Source organism: Myodes glareolus, chromosome 1, assembly GCF_982192425.1.
Source record: "Myodes glareolus chromosome 1, mMyoGla1.1, whole genome shotgun sequence".
Classification (NCBI taxonomy): domain Eukaryota; kingdom Metazoa; phylum Chordata; class Mammalia; order Rodentia; family Cricetidae; genus Myodes; species Myodes glareolus.
The window spans coordinates 95,692,326-95,709,781 of record NC_142026.1 but is presented as its reverse complement, the minus strand read 5'-3'; the positions used below and the strand labels follow the sequence as shown (position 1 = coordinate 95,709,781).

Sequence of the window (17,456 nt, the reverse complement as noted above, 5' to 3'; positions counted from 1 at the left end):
TCCTGAGTAAATTAGAAGCTTGGGGACCTTAGAGGGGTATTGAAAGGGGGAGAGGAGAGTCAGGGAGGGGAGCAGAGAAAAATGTAGTGCTCAATAAAAATCAATAAAAGTTATCAAGAAAAAAAGAAAAGACACACATAAAAAAATGACATCATGAAATTTTCAGCCAAATGGAAGGAATGAGAAAAAAAATATCCTGAGTAAGGTAACCCAGACTCAGAAAGACAAACATGGTATGTTCTCTCTTATAAGTGGATATTAGCTGTAAAGAAAAGAATAATCATGTTACAATCCACAGATCCAGAGAGGCTAAGTAACTAGGTGTGCCCAAGTGGGGTTAGATGAATATCACTGGAAAGGGGAACAAGAACAGATTCTTCTGGTGAACTGGGGCCTGATGGGGATAGGACTAGAGGGATCAGGCTGGGGAGCATGAGGGAGAAAGTACTGGGAGACATGAATGGAACTGGAGGTCACTCTGGAGGCAATTGTAGAAAACTAGTGCAATGGAAACATCATGAAGGTGACCCTAGTGAAGGGACCAGCAATTGCCAATATAGAACCTGCACTGGCCATCTGCTGTAATCAAGCATGGCTTGTAAAGGGGGACTTGGCCAACAACCCAGCCATAAAGCCCTTAAACCACAATTTGTCTTACCTGCAAGATGTGCTGTGGTGAAAGTGGAGCACAAGGCATGGGAGTGGCAACCAGGTACTGGTCCAGCATGACAGCCAGTCCAGGAGAGGGAGCTCATGCCTGGCAGTGCTGGAGGACAAGTAACTAGAGGTTAGATAGCACAGATACCTGGAATAGAACCAGACGTCGATGGAATGACTCTCAGTGATACTCTGCTATACTCATAGACACAGACTGCCATAATCATCAGCAGCAAGGCTTTATCCAGCAACTGATAGCAGCATATACAGAGGCCCACAGCCAAACATTAGGCAGAGCTCAGGGAGCTCTGTGGAAGAAGGAAAGGAAGGATTGGAGGAGCCAGAGGGATAAGGGACACCACATGAAAACCCGTAGACTCAGCTAACCAGGGCTCATAACAGCTCACAGAAACTAATCCAAAAATCAGGGAGCTGCATAGGTCTGACCTAGTTCCCCTGCATGTATGTGACAGCTCTGTAACTTAGTGTTCTTGAAAGGACTGTTGACAGTGGGAGTGGGAGCTGTCTCTGACTCTGTCTGACTTTGGAATCCTTTTCCTCCTACTGAGTTTCCTCACCCAGTCTTAATACGAGGGGATGTGCCTAGTGTTAATAGAACTTGTTATGCCATGATTGATAGACATCCCTGAGAGACATGCCCTTTTCTCAAGGGACACAGAGGATGGGTGGAGCTGGAGAAAGGAGAATTGGGAGGGAGGGGTTTAGAGGGAAGGAGGGAGGGGAAACTGAAGTCAGAATGTAATACATGGGAGAATAAACTGAAAAGCTGCTTTTCCTCCTGTAGATGACACTTTAATTCATGTGGTTTAAAACAGGATCCAGACTTACATGCAGTGTTTACTCATCCTCAGCTCTCCATTTAATTACTATTCAACAAGTTGTATCTAGTTGATGTCCATTTTTTTGGAGAAGGTGCATATGTTCTCAATGCGTATTGTGTTTTCCATAGACCTGGCAGCCAGCATATCTGTGTGTGTCTCTGGAAGTCTCTAAAAGTTCTATGGGCTTTCAGTTTCATTCTATTCTCTCTGGCTCTCCATGTTCAACTACAGTTACCATCTCAAGATGCACATCTGATTCTCTTCTTTGTTTTATATTTGAATTCCTAGAAATTAATCTAATCATTCAAGTATTTGTAAAAGCAGAATTTAACTCAAAATTTACACAATTTGAAATCATTCATTAATTTCATTGGAATTAACCAAGTGGTAGATCACTTATTTTCTTCCTTAATGAATCTTGGTATTTATCGGTTAAAATACACAGTTATTAATATTGATATTAAAATATATCTTTTGCTTAATGGATTTATATGTTTATTTTATACTAACATTAAAATTTGAATCTTCATTTATATCCCAGATAACATCATGGGAAAGTTTCTCATGATCTTCTTGCATATCATGTCAAATATTTCTTTCTGTTTTACTGTCAGACGATGTTTCCAGTCTCCAATGGTACCTAATGGGATAAGCATGTGAACAGCACACATATGAGTGAGCTTTTCTCCAACCCGTTTAAGGTAACTGTGAGTTTTCTGTGGAGTTTGCTACCTTGCCATTCTTTATAGAAGACTGGGCAGCGCAAGAAGCATATGCAATAACACAGCAAATGCATTACGAAATCACTGCTCCGTGTGTTATGTGGATTGCTGCACACATCTCTAAGGTTTACAAGTAGCATCCACATATAAGAGAAAATGTTCAGTATTTGTCTTTTTGTGTCTACCTTTCCTCACTCAGGATAATTTATTTTTAAGCTCTATCCATTTATATCAGGATTCCAAAATTTTGGTTTTTGTAACAGTTGAATAATATACCACATTTTTATTATCCATCAGTGAGGACAGTACACATATTTGTTCAGAGACTTTGATTTCACCTCTGACTGAGGACAGTTGTTAAACCTGCACTCAACAACTGTTTGTTGAACCTGGTAAGTACATATTTGGATGGTTGGAGTCTAAAGGTGTACTCTCTGATGCTGGGTAAAAGTCCTACATCCATTTGAAGGGTAATCCTGTCCTGGAACTTCCCGTTCCCTGTTCACAGTGGGGGTTATTCCCGATGTCTGGGCTCTGGGTGTGCTTTCTTTTCTCCTTACTCTTTCCTGGATGATTATTCGTTACTCTCTGAAATGGAATACTTCTCTTCCTGTCCTCCACTAATATCTCTTTAATGTTCCTGTTGGATCCTCATTTTTTCATGGGAATTTCATTGCTCCTGGAACCCGTTGCTCAAGCCCCCTTTATCACAACATCACCAACTCTATTTCTTGTTAGCAAGATTCTGCTTAGAAGCTTTGAGGGCCTTGAGAAAGCTATAGTCTCACTCAGCCGTCTCTTATTTCCACTCCTGCTATTTCTGCCTCTCATTTCTGGGTTCTCTTCATCTTCTTGGGGTCCTTTCTTTACCCACCCTTCCTTTCTTCCTTGCTCCCTTCCTTCCCTCCTTTCATTCTTCCTTCCCTCCTTACATTCTTCCTTCCTTATTTTCTTCTTTCCTTCCTTTCTTTCTTTCTTGGTACAGAGTTAATGAACTCCTTCATTCAGTGATACTCCAAGACAGTCTTTAATGCCTATGTATGCCCCCCCTTCAATCTTTTACCATATTTATATTGATTTCTACTCAGGCATCTCTAGCACTTCAGTCACCTGAATTTCGGCCCTCTGTCCTTTACCATGGTGTGAATTGAACTCGGCTTTAGTCAGCAAACCAAGGCTAAAAATACCCTATCTGTAATATAGAGTAGAAATTATTATATTTGGTTTTACTGTCAACCTTCTATAAATCAGAAATCTATGTAGGGAGCCTTCCCTAAATAAGTGTCCTGCCTTGGATGATGTAGAGAGACCTTTCCCGTTGTTGTGTCTTCTGACAGTAGTCCAGATAAAGGGTGTGCCAGAGGAAGCTGATTCCTCCGTTTGTTCCCTAGTCCTTTCCTCTTGCCACCCTGGCAATTTGTCCTTTTGCTGCTGCTGTTGATCCCTTCTCTGATATCAGAAACAGTGTTTCAGGCTTTTGTTATAGAATGGGGAGCTGCAGCTCTCCAGGGACCTTCCAGGTTCTGCTGCCAGACTGGGACTGTTGAGGCACCCAGCCCTGGGGCTGAACAACTGAGGACTGTCAGCCCATGCACTGTGCCTAGCAAGACAGCCATTGTGGAACTACACTGGCTGCTCGGATACCCATTTTTAAATCGCAGTAACTACTGTAGTCTCCGCTCTTAGTTGTGCTTCTGTTGTTTCTATGTCAAAATTGAGTTGATAGATTCACTTACATTTAGTTCACTAGCAGGGACTTTAGAGACATTTAAATGTGTTCTGAATATTTCCCAAGTCAGTAGCTTAAAATTTAGTTCACAGCATAATAACATTATATGTAAGAGCAAAAGAAAATCTAAAGTGCGTTATCTACAAAGGTTGGCAATAATAATTATACCAATCTATTGTATATAAGTATAAAATCTTCAAACAACAAAAATAATCAACAAAATGTTTAGACTTTATTGAGTAGGGAAAAACATCTTCTTCCCTCTTTTCTGGTTCTTGTCAGTTCTGATATTTTTTTCAATTCTTTGTTACAGTTTTCCAAATTAAAATTTCTAATATTCCCCCCAGCTTTTTGAGTCAGCAAAAGCTGAAGATTTATTGTGTGAGCGAGAAGATGTTTCTTGATACAAAATATATTTTCTAAATCTCATTTCCATTAATGTTTGGTTTGCATTCATGTCTTATGAGTATGTGTGATCACGTAGACTGGAATTATAAACAACTGTGAGCTGGCATGTCAGTTCTGGGAATTGAACTCGAGGTCTCTGGAAAAGCAGTCTATGCTCTTAACCACTGTGCCATTCCTCCACAGTTCTTAATTAAAAATTTAATCATAAAATATGAAACAAAAATGTCCAGTACAGATAATTCTTTGTAAAGATTTTTATACATTACAAAGCACCATTTTTTTATTCTTTAGTGCACAGTACGAATGCTAACTAGGACCCAAACTAATTTAATTTTGAAATTTAAAATCACTCATTAAACTCATTGCAATTCATCCAGTTATAGTTTAATCATTTGGTTCCTTAATAAAGTTTGGCATTTGATGATTAAGATACAGAAACATATTAATTGATAGAAAAGCAAGCCTTTTGCTCACTGGGTTTTTATGTTTATTTTATACTAACATTGGAACTCTAGTCTTCATCCATATCCCAGACAAACTTCAAGGGAAAGTTTTTCATGTTCTTCTTGAATATCATGTCAAATCTTTCATTCTGCTTCACTGTCAGATGATGCTTCCAGTCTCCAATGGTACCTAGTGGGATAAGCAGAGGGACAGCCCGTAGGTAAGTGAATAAAAGTAGCAAAGGTCACTTTAACAGCCCAAAGTCTTCTCCAACCCATGCTAGGGAATCAGAGTGCTCTGTGGAGTTTGATTCCTCACCTTTCTTTACAGAAGACAGAGCAGGGAAAGACACCTACACAAAACACAATAAATGACCTGCTAGATCGCTGCCCCATGTGTTAATGGACCAATCATAACCCGTTCTTTAGGAAGAAACAAAAAACTTCAAATATGAACACATGAGAATTTTTAAAGTAGTTTACTATATGTCAAGCATAATATAAACCAACAATGTTTATCGATAAAATGTAATATATACCCCAAGGCTGTAGTTACATATGCTCATGCTTCAGTCTTATATTTTATCCCATTGGTCTGTATGTGTTTTATGTCAGTACCATGCCTGTTTTATTATTATTACTCTATAATGTATTTTGATATCTGGAATGAATATCCCTATAATATTATTCTTTTCGGTAATGATTTCTTTGGCTATCCAAGGTATTTTCTGATTACAAATGAATTTTAGGTTGGCCTTTTAAAAATTTTCTGAGTAGTATGTTGTGGATATTTTGATCGGGATTTCATTGGTTCTACATTGCTTTTGGTAAGATAGTCATTTTCTCTATCTATATTAAATCTACCAAACCATGAACATGGAGGTCTTTCCATTTTCTAATATCTTCCTCAAACTCCTCACAGATTTAAGCTTTTTCACTGCAGAGGTCTTTCACCTTCTTGGTTAGGTTTATTCCAGGGTTTTTTTATTGCCTTTGATGTGTCTGTAAGTAGGATTGTGTCCATAATCTTTCTTTTAGCATGTTTGTTGGTGGTTATAGAAAAGCTACATATTTCTCATCCAAGAAAGGAAATCTTGCTTCCTTTCCAGGATCACCAATAACTCTGTCGTCACAACCGAGGTTTCTGGAAGAATTGCAGCCCAGTTCCATTGCTATTTCCTCATTCAGTCCTTCGAGGCCGAGAAACTGAAAGCAGACACGATGACGGGAGTAGCTTGCCAGCTGCTCGTCTGCACCAATACCAGTCAGAATCACCTCTGCAGGGCCCTTGTCAGATCTCGCAGCATCCTGGGTCACTAAGCAACCAATTCCTCTAGCAGCAAACCAGACCGCAGCAGCCAATGCTGTCATCCAGAACTGTGTCCAAGAGCTGAACTAAGTGACATATCTGAGCTCTTCTTAGATTTTGTAGCTCTTCAATAGAAACATTGATTTCAACAATATTATAAGTCCGAGAAGGGTTGACAGACTGCAGTTCCTTCAGTCCTGCTTTCCTGTGACTCGGTCTGGCACCTCAGCGGAACCCTGACAGAATTCTTCAGACAGGGTCTTGTGAAGGCTTTCCTGTTTTCTTTCAATGTTAGAAACAGCTGGCCCAGTCTCTCGTTTACTGACAAAAGCCACATTCAGAAGATCAATTGGCTCAGCTAAAGGATCACGATGGTCACCAAGGGCTGAGATCACCATGGAATCCACACCTCCAGAAAAGAGGATTTCAATGCTTGCTTTCTTATGACAAGCTTGCAAAACTTCCTCTGATGCCGGGTTTTCCTCCCTAGATAAACATAAGACATGTCTCTTGACTGCAACACTCAACACTCAGGACATCAATGAACTGCTAAACTACTTTTTTTATATGTCCATCTGTAAGAAATGTCTCAAGTGTCTCTCTTGTATGTGAAACACTGGAACTGTTTCTTCAGAGAGCTTCCAATGGTGCTTGAGGCAGCATCTTATTTAAGGGAGCAATAGGTTTTGGAAGATACAGCTTGGCTTCACTTGCTACCACCGATACAAGCGCTGGCAATTCTGCTGGAGTCTGAATCAGGTCAATAGCACATTCTTCAATAACATTCTGCTCAGAAATATATTTCCACGGACATAATTTTAAAGTCACAATATTGGAAACAGCAGCAGAACTGAGATCAATCGGGAAAATTCCAGATGCTGGAAATTCTTGCCACAGGTCTGTAAGCGCAGAAATCTGTGCTCCAACTGAAAAGAGGCAGAAACTCTTGCCCAGATTCTTAAAATGCCAAAGCAAGCTACAGCAGCCAACAAAGTCTCTACCAAACCATAAACAATGGCTAGGGGCTTGGTAGTATATAAAACACCAAGGACCTCGGACTTTAGAGAAGAGTGCCAAAATATCAGGCTCCGTTTTACAGGCAGAAAGGCTACTGCTCATAAGCTGAGTGTCATTGTCGTCTGCTTCAACCTGGACGCCCCTAAAAACTTCTCCACTCCATAGGAACACGTTGCCACTCTCATCTTCCACAGGCTGGGCGGTCAAAACACCTCTCGAGTGAAGGACGTGACCAGAAAATAAACACTGATAGTTAACGTTAGATTTTAACAACTGCTTGCTGCTACTGGGACTCTGTCGCCTAAGGTTGCACAGCCAATCCTCTCTTAATTCTTTACTGAAGTGTTCCACAGAGAAGCCTACAGAACAGCAGATACCGCACATGGTCCTGTGAAGTCAGGGCGTCTGGGTCTTGGTCGTCTCTGAGTTTTCTAAGGCTTGGTATTCTTTTCTTAGTTCATCCAATGTATTTTTGCTTTTGGAAAACATGTTTGTTCGATCTTCAAGAGAGAATATGCTGCTGTTATGTTGCTGCCTGTACACTTTCCGATTCTTCTTCAGGTTAGAGAGTTCATCCGCAGTGATTTTTTGTTCTTTAATCTTGCTGCCCAGGGCCTCGCAGTGTGCAGTCGCCGTGGCCCCGGGCACGGGCACTGGCGCGGCACGGTCGTTGGCGCGCACCCCACGGCCGGGCATCTCCACGCCGTGCTGCACGCCGGGGACCGCCGAGGTCATTTTTCTTAACAAGTGCTGACACATAATTAGGTCACAATGCCTGCATATGGTTGTTCATGCCTGTGTTCCCACCACAAGGGAGGTAGAGGCAAGACTAGGGGTCGGAGGTAATCCTCAGCTACACATAGCAAGTTCAAAACCAGCCTGAGTAACATGAATGAGACCATGTGTCAAAATTGGAAAGAAAATATTAATTCTTTATATGTAAGTATGAATCGCAGACAATAGGGTAAATAAGACATGGCTGTAATTATGGCAAGGAACAAAAGTAGGGTATGAGAAATGAGCAGTTAAACCTCTTGCACTTTAAATATACAGTGTATTATTTTTTATAATATCCTGAAAATATAAACAGAAGTAAAATTAAAATTTTTCTGGACTATCCAAGTGAATGCCCTCAAGTCTATTCCCAGTACTTGGAAGCAAGAGACAGGAGGAATTCAAATTCAAGACCAGCCTGAGCTGCACAGTGTCTGTGATGCCAACCTGGACCAAGTAGTACGACTTTCTTTCAAAATCAATAGAGTCACCCCATTTCGAATTTTCTCTTCTAAAATATCCATTGCCTAGGACAAGACTCTTGACATGTCGTAAAAGAGTTGAATCATATGAGTCCTACTGGTTGATTGCCACCAACCACTCCCTCGTCCTTCCTCTACCTCTTTTGTGGAGGGAAGACAGGCATGAACAGTCATATACAGGTTTTTTGTGTGTCAGCAGTTGTGAAAAAAAGAATGACCTACCCTAAACTGATAATCTTTAAGATCACAAGTCAAAATTTTTATTTATTAAATGATTTAATGTAACATTCTAAAACATAATTTGACATATATATTTCATTCCTTATGAGAAAGGAAAAACACACATTAAATAAGCAAAACTATTGTGGTTTTTCCGATAATACTATAAAATTTCCTAATAAATTCTTTTAGTTCAGTGTCCATTAATATTTTTTATGTTCCCTAGGGTCCCAGTGCCTTTATCACCTGGAGAAACTCATTGGAAACACAGTACTATTGCTCCAAGGGAAGAGACTTGGGGAAGTCTCGGTACTTTCATTTTTACAAACCAGTGATACTCACCTTTGCGCAGGAAATAGCCATTGTTTCTTGCCCCAATTTCCTTGTTTATAATATTACCATAATTTGCTCGTGGGTCAGATTTCATGTTCTGAAACGTTGCTTGTCTCACAACAGCATCCACATCTTCTTCACTCAGTTTTTTCTCCAGAAAAGTGCAGGTTTTAAGCACTGAGCCCCTGAGGTCCTGAAAAAGTCATGGGTTGTGGAATTATTAGCTTTATGATGAAGGTCAGAGTTACACCCAAACACGTGACATAAACATGTAGAATTCCTTCCTAGAATTCGAAGATGACACAACAAATGCTAAAGGAAATATAAATTAATATGATTATTTCAATTGATACAGAAAATAATTTCAGTAAAACAGCACAAAACAATAGAAAGTACTTGAAATACAAAACACATAAACAATTAAAGGGTGCTAATAATTGCTTAAAGAGACAAGTCAACTCTATGTATGTCAGGTTGTCTGTGCCGACACAAGAAGGAATAACAAGAGAGGACCACGGGGAGAAGAGAGCCCTGAGGCAGACCAGTCAATAAAGCAGGGACTGAATGTCAGGAACCTCCATCAACACAGAGCCCAAAAAAGGGTGTTGTATGAGGACAGCGGGGAGCATGTGGTTTAAACTCAGAGATGATAAGTAATTTTCAAAACAACTACCTCATCTTACCTTTTTCATATCTTCGTAGCTCAGGAACATGATATTGAAATCATGTCTGTGTTCATACCAGCCTCTAATGTGATCAAACCAACGGCCTCCTACAACTGAAGGGAAAATAACTGAGTAACAAAGTCAAGGCACTATATTTACTGAGAAACAAATGATATTCTTTCTTTTCTGGCTTAGAGTATTCAGAAGAAAAAAATGAAGCCCCTACCATTGGATGTCTACAGGACTATTTTAAAGAGTTCTTTTCGTGTAACAGTTACACAAGGCTCATACCAATCTACCTACTTAGGGATGTAGCAAGACAGACACAGAAATTCTAGGGGCAGGAGCAGGATAGATTTTTCAGTGGTTAAAGCACTGGCTGCTCTTGCAGAGGACCAGGTTCTCTGTACCCATATGGTGGCTCAGAAACCAACTGTAATTTCAGTTCCTGGGAATCTGAAGCTCTCTGCTGACTTCTAACATCACTACAGGAATGTTGTATATACATACATTCAACAAAATGCTCACAAAACAAAATAAATAAAACTAAAATTTTTTAATAAAGAAATTCAAGTGTGTTACTTCAAAGATATCCTTCAGGGACTTTTATATTTCTCCTCTCTCTGAAGGCATATGTCTTCATTTCTCATGTCCTATCTCTGAAGAGCAGTGTTTTCTTGCAACAACGAAATAGAACCTGATTATAAGGTTAGCAATGTGTGAGATCCTGGTTCCACACCCAACAGTCTCTTTCATTAACCAGTTTTCCTCAGTAGTGACATTAATAATTCCAGTTTTCCAACAGGTATGTGTCATGCAGAGCACACATTCACCTTCAACTTTAGCTATATGACTCTTCCTATGCCATTAGATAGAAAGAACAAATAAAATACTTGTAAATGTTTTGCGGTCTAGCCAAAGTGCTTCCAAAGTAATATAAAAAGAGCATTACAAGTTGGCAATTCTCAAATAGTCCTGATAGTGGCAGAATAATCCTTGTGTATCTGGTTATTTGGGTTCAGAATTGTTACTCTTTCTATGCTTCTCCTGCCACCTCCATCTCCTAGACACATGTTTCTACTTTGTGATGCCTTAAATTTCATCTGTGTTTTATAAACAAGTGAGAGGGAATAAATGTAGTTACCTTTTCCATCTAGAAATTTTTCCAGATAATGTTCTATGGTATCTGTAGCTTCTAGAATAGACACCCAATTTGAGAAATGAAAAAATGAAATCAAAACATCTTTGGGATTTCTATAAATATAAAGAATCTGCAGAAAAAAACAAAGTTGCTTTAGTAGTTCTTGTTATTCTAATAAGTTCTAGACAATTACATATTAGTACTTGTACAAATAAATTCTTATTTACATCTAGGTAATATTTATAAAAATGCAGTTGGTTATCAAATTTTTGTTTCATATTATAAAAGTGAATACTTCCATTTACACAGTATTCCACACATGTGCAAGAACACAGGCCACAGTTCTAAAAATATATTATTTTTAAAGTTGATAAATGTGGTAAACATGCTTTCCATATAACTTAATGCAATAACAATTGATATTCATTAAGTTTTCTGAGATATCTTATATATAGCCAAGGTATCAGTGGAAATAAGTGGAAAATATAAGAATGAAATATTATGTTGATAAAAACATCAACAGTATGTACATGTAATTTAAAAAGTAATATCACTTTACTGCTATGAATGATAATTAGTGAGTTTATTAAGAGCATTAGACCAAAAACAAACACATTTCTAGTCTTGAAACAAGGAAATATTTCTTAAATAAGGTTGTTTTTGTATTAGGTTTTTGTTTGTTTTTTAGAAAGAAATTAAAGCTGGGTGAATAAGGATGGGGAGAGGATTTAGAAGACTTGAGGGAAGGGAAGAATATGTTCAAAATATATTTAAACTTAAAATTGTTTTAAATAATAAAAATACAATTAAAATAAAATAAGTAAATGATGAATTTATATTTTAAAAAGTCAATATGTCTGATTACACTAAATTAAGAATGCTACTAATCAAAATAAAGCACAAATTTTTAAAACATGAGAAAGGCTGTAAGTAGAACAGCATGCAGAAGTGACTGAATTAATACCAATAGGAAAATTATGTTAAAATTATACTAAGGAAAAGCTTGAACAATGATAGATTTTTTCACAGGATTATCTCTGGTCATGGTCAGTAACATCAAACTTTTAAATCTCATTATTGAACATCCATATGAAAATTAAGACCGGTGTGAGTCATCATTCAATAACTGGCACATTGACAAACATTGAAGTCCAACGTGTCAAGTTACTAGAGGAAAAACAAGAATTGGTTCTTAGTAGGTTTCAGCAATAACTGATTATCCACTTTCTTCAGAAATATTCCACCTCCTCTGTAAGCTAACGACCCCGGTCACTGTGGCTCTGCAGTTCTATTCACAGATGAGGTTTCTAGGGAAGCTGGTAGAAGACATTCTCGAGAAAAACCAGGTAGATGTACATCATAACACAAATACTGAAATACTTTTATTATTTAATACTTAAGCATTTTATCTGTATAGAATGTGACTAAGCCCTGAGACATACTTTAGCCTTTTTCTTCCTGAGACATTTAGGTACTAAGTAATGTGGAAGATGGGATGTGAAAATGCGAGGTGATGGCATTTTAATGATGTCTAAATTATAAAACATGTACTCAAAGTACGGTGTTTTGATGACAGTTTTGATGTCTCCAGTCCTGTTCCGGTGGCCCTCAAAGCAAATCAACCTGAGTATCTGATACATCCAAACGGTACCTGTAAAAAAGTGGATAACATTCTTGTTTTCATTCCTGAGGTAGTTTAAATAATACATATCTACTGTAATACCATCCTTCTTCAAGCCATTGGTGCTTTTTAAATAATATTCCCTGTATGGTAATGAACCAGTGCAGGTTTCGTTTGATTTTTACTTTTACTTAGCAATAAAACTAGAAAACATAAAATCAGTTTTAATAATTTTTACTCAGTCCCTTTTCAGTTGGATGGTTATTTTGTTTAGATTTTTTAATAACGATAGATGAAATTATTCCAGTTCTCTGTATTCTATGTTCCATGAGAAATCTTTCCTGAAGTATTTTTAACTTTTCCTTGACAGATAGTATTTTTAGGTATTAAAGGGTACACTCATATTATACCACACATGTACACAATACACTAAAACCATATTACAATCACTAGCATTTACCTGATACTAACCTTTTATGCCTCTTTGGAGCCTTATGGATCATTTCTTTTTGATCTGGTGTACATAAATGTGTGTCGCATGCATGTGTGTATGCCTAGTTAGCACATTTTTGTGCTATGCATGTTTGTGTACTATGCATGCATGTATGCTGAGCATGTATGTATGAGTGAGATATTTGTACATATACATGCTCATATGTTAGTGCAGTCCAGTGTATGTGTAGTTGTCAGACTACAGTTGCCTTCAATCCTGGTTGAGATACATTTATTTTCTAACTGTGTCTTCCAGCTGAGTCATGAACATCAGCAGATGCTCCTGTCTCTGACTACCACCTCACCATAGGAAGTTCAAGATTACAGACACACATTACCACATCCGGCTTACAAGTGCTTAAGTGATCTCACCTCAGGTCTTCACGCTTGCAAGGCTAAGACATGCATTTTGCACACTGAGCCAACTTCTCAGTTTGAAAAGGTTTTTCTGGTCAAACCATGTACAATTCCATTGTCTGTGGTGTTTTGCAATAGCCAAACATGAACTAATTTTTAAAAGGACACGTGAAAGTTTAAGGAGTACAGATTTATCTCTCAAATTGTATCAACTGCAGTAACAGCACCTCCAAGTATTGCCCCTGGTGATTCAGATGCCACCATTATAATAGGATGTTCCTGTTCCCAGCAGAACATCACTGCTCCAGCACTGCTCAGTACTGATGGACTTTATGCCTCAAGAAAATGTGTGTGTATGTGTATGTGTGTGTGTGTGTGTGTGTGTGTGAAGGCAAAAAAAGCATGTGAAGCATGTGTGCATGCTTCTTAAACTGTGCTAAGTAAACCACAATCCATGAAATATTTTTAAAGTAAATGGCATGCACTAGAAAATCTATTGGAATTTATGAAGTATTTGTATTAGGAATATGATATTTGAGACTGTGTCATCTTTGTTCAAAAGACCAAGTAATTCATCACTGACAGAGTGTCCTCTGATGTCAGTATGTTACACATATTGTTATCATAACATTTATACTTGACAATAGAGTGTCCAGTATATGCACTGGTAGTTTTCTTCTGTCCTACAGATTGAAGATTCATGTAGATTTTATCTGATCATAAATTGTTACATTAATGTAGGTTGCCTCTTGTGGTGAGAAGATAGGAGCTACATGTGCACACATAATATTAAAGCAATGAAGACATTAATGGTACATGTCCCACTTCTGACACTCACCAGATTTTGGATATGTGACTATGAAAACATCATCATCTCTAAGTTCAAAATCTTCCAGCTTTTCTAACTGTTCAATGTTCACTAAATTTTTCACAAAATTATATCCTTTATAGCTAAGCAAATATTCATTTGTATTGTCCATAATTATCCACCTAGATGTAAAAACATAGAAATCATTTTCTGTGTTAAGCATTATACAATACTGAATAACAATCATGGAGAGATTAATACATGCCAACCACCATTTAGGTATCCTATGTATTTAAATATTTACTCTGAAAAACAATCCATATAGATTATGCTGTCTGAATGTCATGAAATTTTAATGATGCTTTGTTTTTTAATTCACCTTATTTAATGTGTGGAAATGAGTAAGAAAGTTAAGCACATTATTCTGAAATTCCATGCAGATTATCACAATGCTAGATATACAGATGAGAAAATGAGGTTAAAGAAATGTCAACAAAATTGGCAAAGTTTGCAAAGCTGGCCACCCTCAAAGGATTTCATAACAATAATAGGGACACAGAACCCATGCATATAATCTAGGTTATTTCATATTTTTATTACCTGCATGTTTCCATTTTTATAAAAATAAAATAAATAACTATACAGAGTGTGCATTCATTATTCCAAATACAGTTTGAATCACCTGGGCTGTATCTACTCAGTGCCTACATGAAATTGACAGCTCCAGAGCGTGTATGTCTGAAAGGTTACTCCCTTATAGCTGCAAGATCACCCATGAAACTCTTTTTAGTTTACCTAACATCAGAAATGCAAATCAAGTCTAACTAATAACTGAATTAAACATTTAATGGAAACAATCTCAAGAAAAACTTGGTCCTGTCAAAGCTTGATCAATCCAAATAACTTTTACTGGATCTGCCAGAAAACTTTTCTAATTGAAGGTTAAAGTGGCCAGAGAATGTTAACAGTTATGATATAACCTTAGCACTAATACACTTCCCTTCAGTTTGATTTTAAAATTCTGTTCCCAATAAATTCACAAAAAAAAAATAAATTTCATGTCAATAAACAGCACTGAATATGGTTTACAGATGCTTTGAGTGAGGCAAATAAACTCTATGTAATGTAGACTGGTCCAGAACTCAACATGTAAATCAAGCTAGAGTCAGTGTACGTGGATTATATTCATGGGCAGCATGCTTGACTAATTTCTTTACAGATATCTATCAGGTAGACAATCATTTACATTACAATCATTATATATTTTATATCCTATTCCAAACCTCTAATCAATTAGACAACATTTTCTGACAAATAATTTTTATATAAACTCCCAAGTTCCTAGATCTTCAAAAACCTCTTGGAAACAAACTTAACTTACAGTTTTGGGGACTACATAAGCCCTAATTTTTTTCTATGTTCAATGTTATTTTTTTTCAAACTCTGCACTAGAAAGACAATCGTGTCAGACAAAAAAGGAAACTTGCATGATTTGATTTAGAGAATTCTGGCAATGGTCTTTATTCTCTTTCAGTGGGATTAACACAAAGAAACAGGGAAAACCACAAGTCAAACCACTGGTTTTGGTTGGGGATATGTATGAAAAGTATGTAGTACCAGATTGGTAGGCATTAGGAATTAATTACAAATCCAAAATACATAACACTGTCTCAGAGAGCTGGTTGCAACTAATTCTGAATATTGTTTTTATGCATAATCATTTCATTTTAATCAAATTGTCTCAGAAAATTGTGCCTTTTCACCATAAAAGCTGTTTTCAACAGACCTTCTTCTCTATTACAGGCCAGGCTGATACGGAAACCCCAGAAAAGACCCCACCCACAGACCGCCAATTATTATCCAGAGCCTGCTCAGGTTTCCCACTACACCCACCTCCCCTTTTCTCCATATTATGGCCCCTGTTTTAGCAAAAACCCAGGGCTCTACCAAAGAATACACCTGTACCTAGAATCCTGGCCATTCTCTCCCAGAGGCCATTCCAGTCTCCATAAGCCCAGGATCCAAGAGGCTATGCAGGCCATTAAAACCCCAGCAAATGTACCCTACTGGACCAAAGGATCTGCCAGTCACTAGAATCACAGGACACTCAGGCTCAAGACCAGAGAGTAAACAGAAACCAAGGAAGAAAACATCAATTCAACAAAGAGGATGGTGGTCCTTAAAGAAGAAATGAATTAAAGACATCCAGAAAACACAAACAAATAATAAAAGGAAATGAATAACTCCCTTAAAGAAATCCAAGAGGAGTCCTTATTGGCTCAAGTGTAGTACACACCAGATGGAAGAATAGGAGAGTGAGCTGACCACTAGCCAAGCTGCCCCACTTCCCAGATTCTGAACCCAGGACCCATCCAGCAGCCCCACTCCCACCGCATCACCAGAACATCTGTTGGTTCCATAGAGGCAGAAATTCACAGCTCCAGTGCATGTAACACTAGTTGAAGCCCAAATCCCTGAACCCAAAGTTGTATCAGGCTTCCAGGTTCTCACACTATCCCTCAGTTCCTACTTACTCAAGTGTAATGCTCACATATCCCCTGTTAAGCAGGAATTTTATAGCCCAAGGGATGGACGGTACATAAAAATTGAGTTTTTAATTAATAGTTATAAAAGTTCCTCTCATGATCCTGATACCTATATTATAATAAGATACCCTCTATGGACTTTCACCAGTTAACCATTCATTACCATTGTATGAGGACACTACTGGGAATGCATTGATCCAGAAAACCAGGATGTTACTGCACTCTCTAAGCCAAAACAGTTTATTAACTTTTTAGTTACATTTTGAGATCTGTGTCAGCATCGCCTTTGGTTCAACAGATGCATACTGCTCATTTGTGTTACTCCTCTGCCTTATATTGAAACAGAAAGGTCTTGAAGACTCTGAAACACAGCCTGCTACAATACTGAGGGGACTAGAAGGTGTGTAAAGAGCCACATGGTGGGACAAACCACTCTCTATGTCCTCTACAGTGGGACAAAACACGGGTCCCCTTCCCTAATTCCCTTGGCTTCTTTAGCCAGCTAGCAGGAGAGTGTCATGTAGGTAGGCTGCCCTAATACTCACCCCCATACACAGGACCCTGCAAGCTTTTAGCCCCACCCCACCCCCAAACTCACCTCTCCTCCTGAAACCTCAGTAGATCTCTGAATCCCAGATTGCCACAATACTGAGGGGGCCAAGTGCTTGCTACAACATGGAGGGAACCAAGAAAGAACCAAAAGAGTGAACCAGGAGAGAAGACCAAGACAGCACCTTTGTCCCTGGGAGACAGACATTGACAGTACAGAGCAGACCAAGAACAATTCCCAAAAACTCAGACAACCAATGCAAGGAGTGGGCCAACATGCAAAGGCACTGCTGGCTCCATTTGAAAGAAGAGATGGGTAGGCAGCAATACAAAATTCATCCA

The 17,456-nt window shown here is 38.3% G+C and overlaps 1 protein-coding gene and 2 pseudogenes across 2 annotated transcripts; all 3 read right to left on the bottom strand.

The window, feature by feature from the left end:
* Positions 1 to 4,160: 4,160 nt before the first annotated feature.
* On the bottom strand, positions 4,161 to 16,702 carry LOC148123533 (amine sulfotransferase-like). 2 transcript variants are annotated; one of them, XM_087910913.1, is made up of 7 exons: positions 16,554 to 16,702; positions 14,050 to 14,201; positions 12,184 to 12,392; positions 10,745 to 10,871; positions 9,619 to 9,713; positions 8,945 to 9,128; positions 4,161 to 4,991 (listed from the first exon to the last, which is right to left on the bottom strand). In XM_087910913.1, exons 2-7 carry the CDS (start codon positions 14,189 to 14,191, stop codon positions 4,870 to 4,872), a joined length of 879 nt encoding a protein of 292 aa, XP_087767039.1. In that variant the 5' UTR covers positions 14,192 to 14,201; positions 16,554 to 16,702; the 3' UTR covers positions 4,161 to 4,869. The 2 variants fall into 2 exon arrangements, with proteins under 2 accessions (XP_087767039.1, XP_087767042.1); XM_087910916.1 differs by lacking the exon at positions 14,050 to 14,201 and having other exon boundaries at positions 16,554 to 16,632.
* Positions 5,855 to 7,522, bottom strand: LOC148123535 (asparagine synthetase domain-containing protein 1 pseudogene; annotated as a pseudogene).
* Positions 7,522 to 8,935, bottom strand: LOC148123534 (ASNSD1 upstream open reading frame protein pseudogene; annotated as a pseudogene).
* Positions 16,703 to 17,456: the final 754 nt, after the last annotated feature.

Bases quoted from the DNA above. Each gene is read 5' to 3' on its own strand.
- LOC148123533 (XM_087910913.1), bottom strand. From the start codon at position 14,191: ATGGACAATACAAATGAATATTTGCTTAGCTATAAAGGATATAATTTT. The intron at 9,714-10,744 runs GTAACTACATTT...TTTTCCCTTCAG, and splicing joins AAAATTTCTAGATGGAAAAG to TTGTAGGAGGCCGTTGGTTT. The intron at 9,129-9,618 runs GTAAGATGAGGT...TGACTTTTTCAG, and splicing joins GCTACGAAGATATGAAAAAG to GACCTCAGGGGCTCAGTGCT.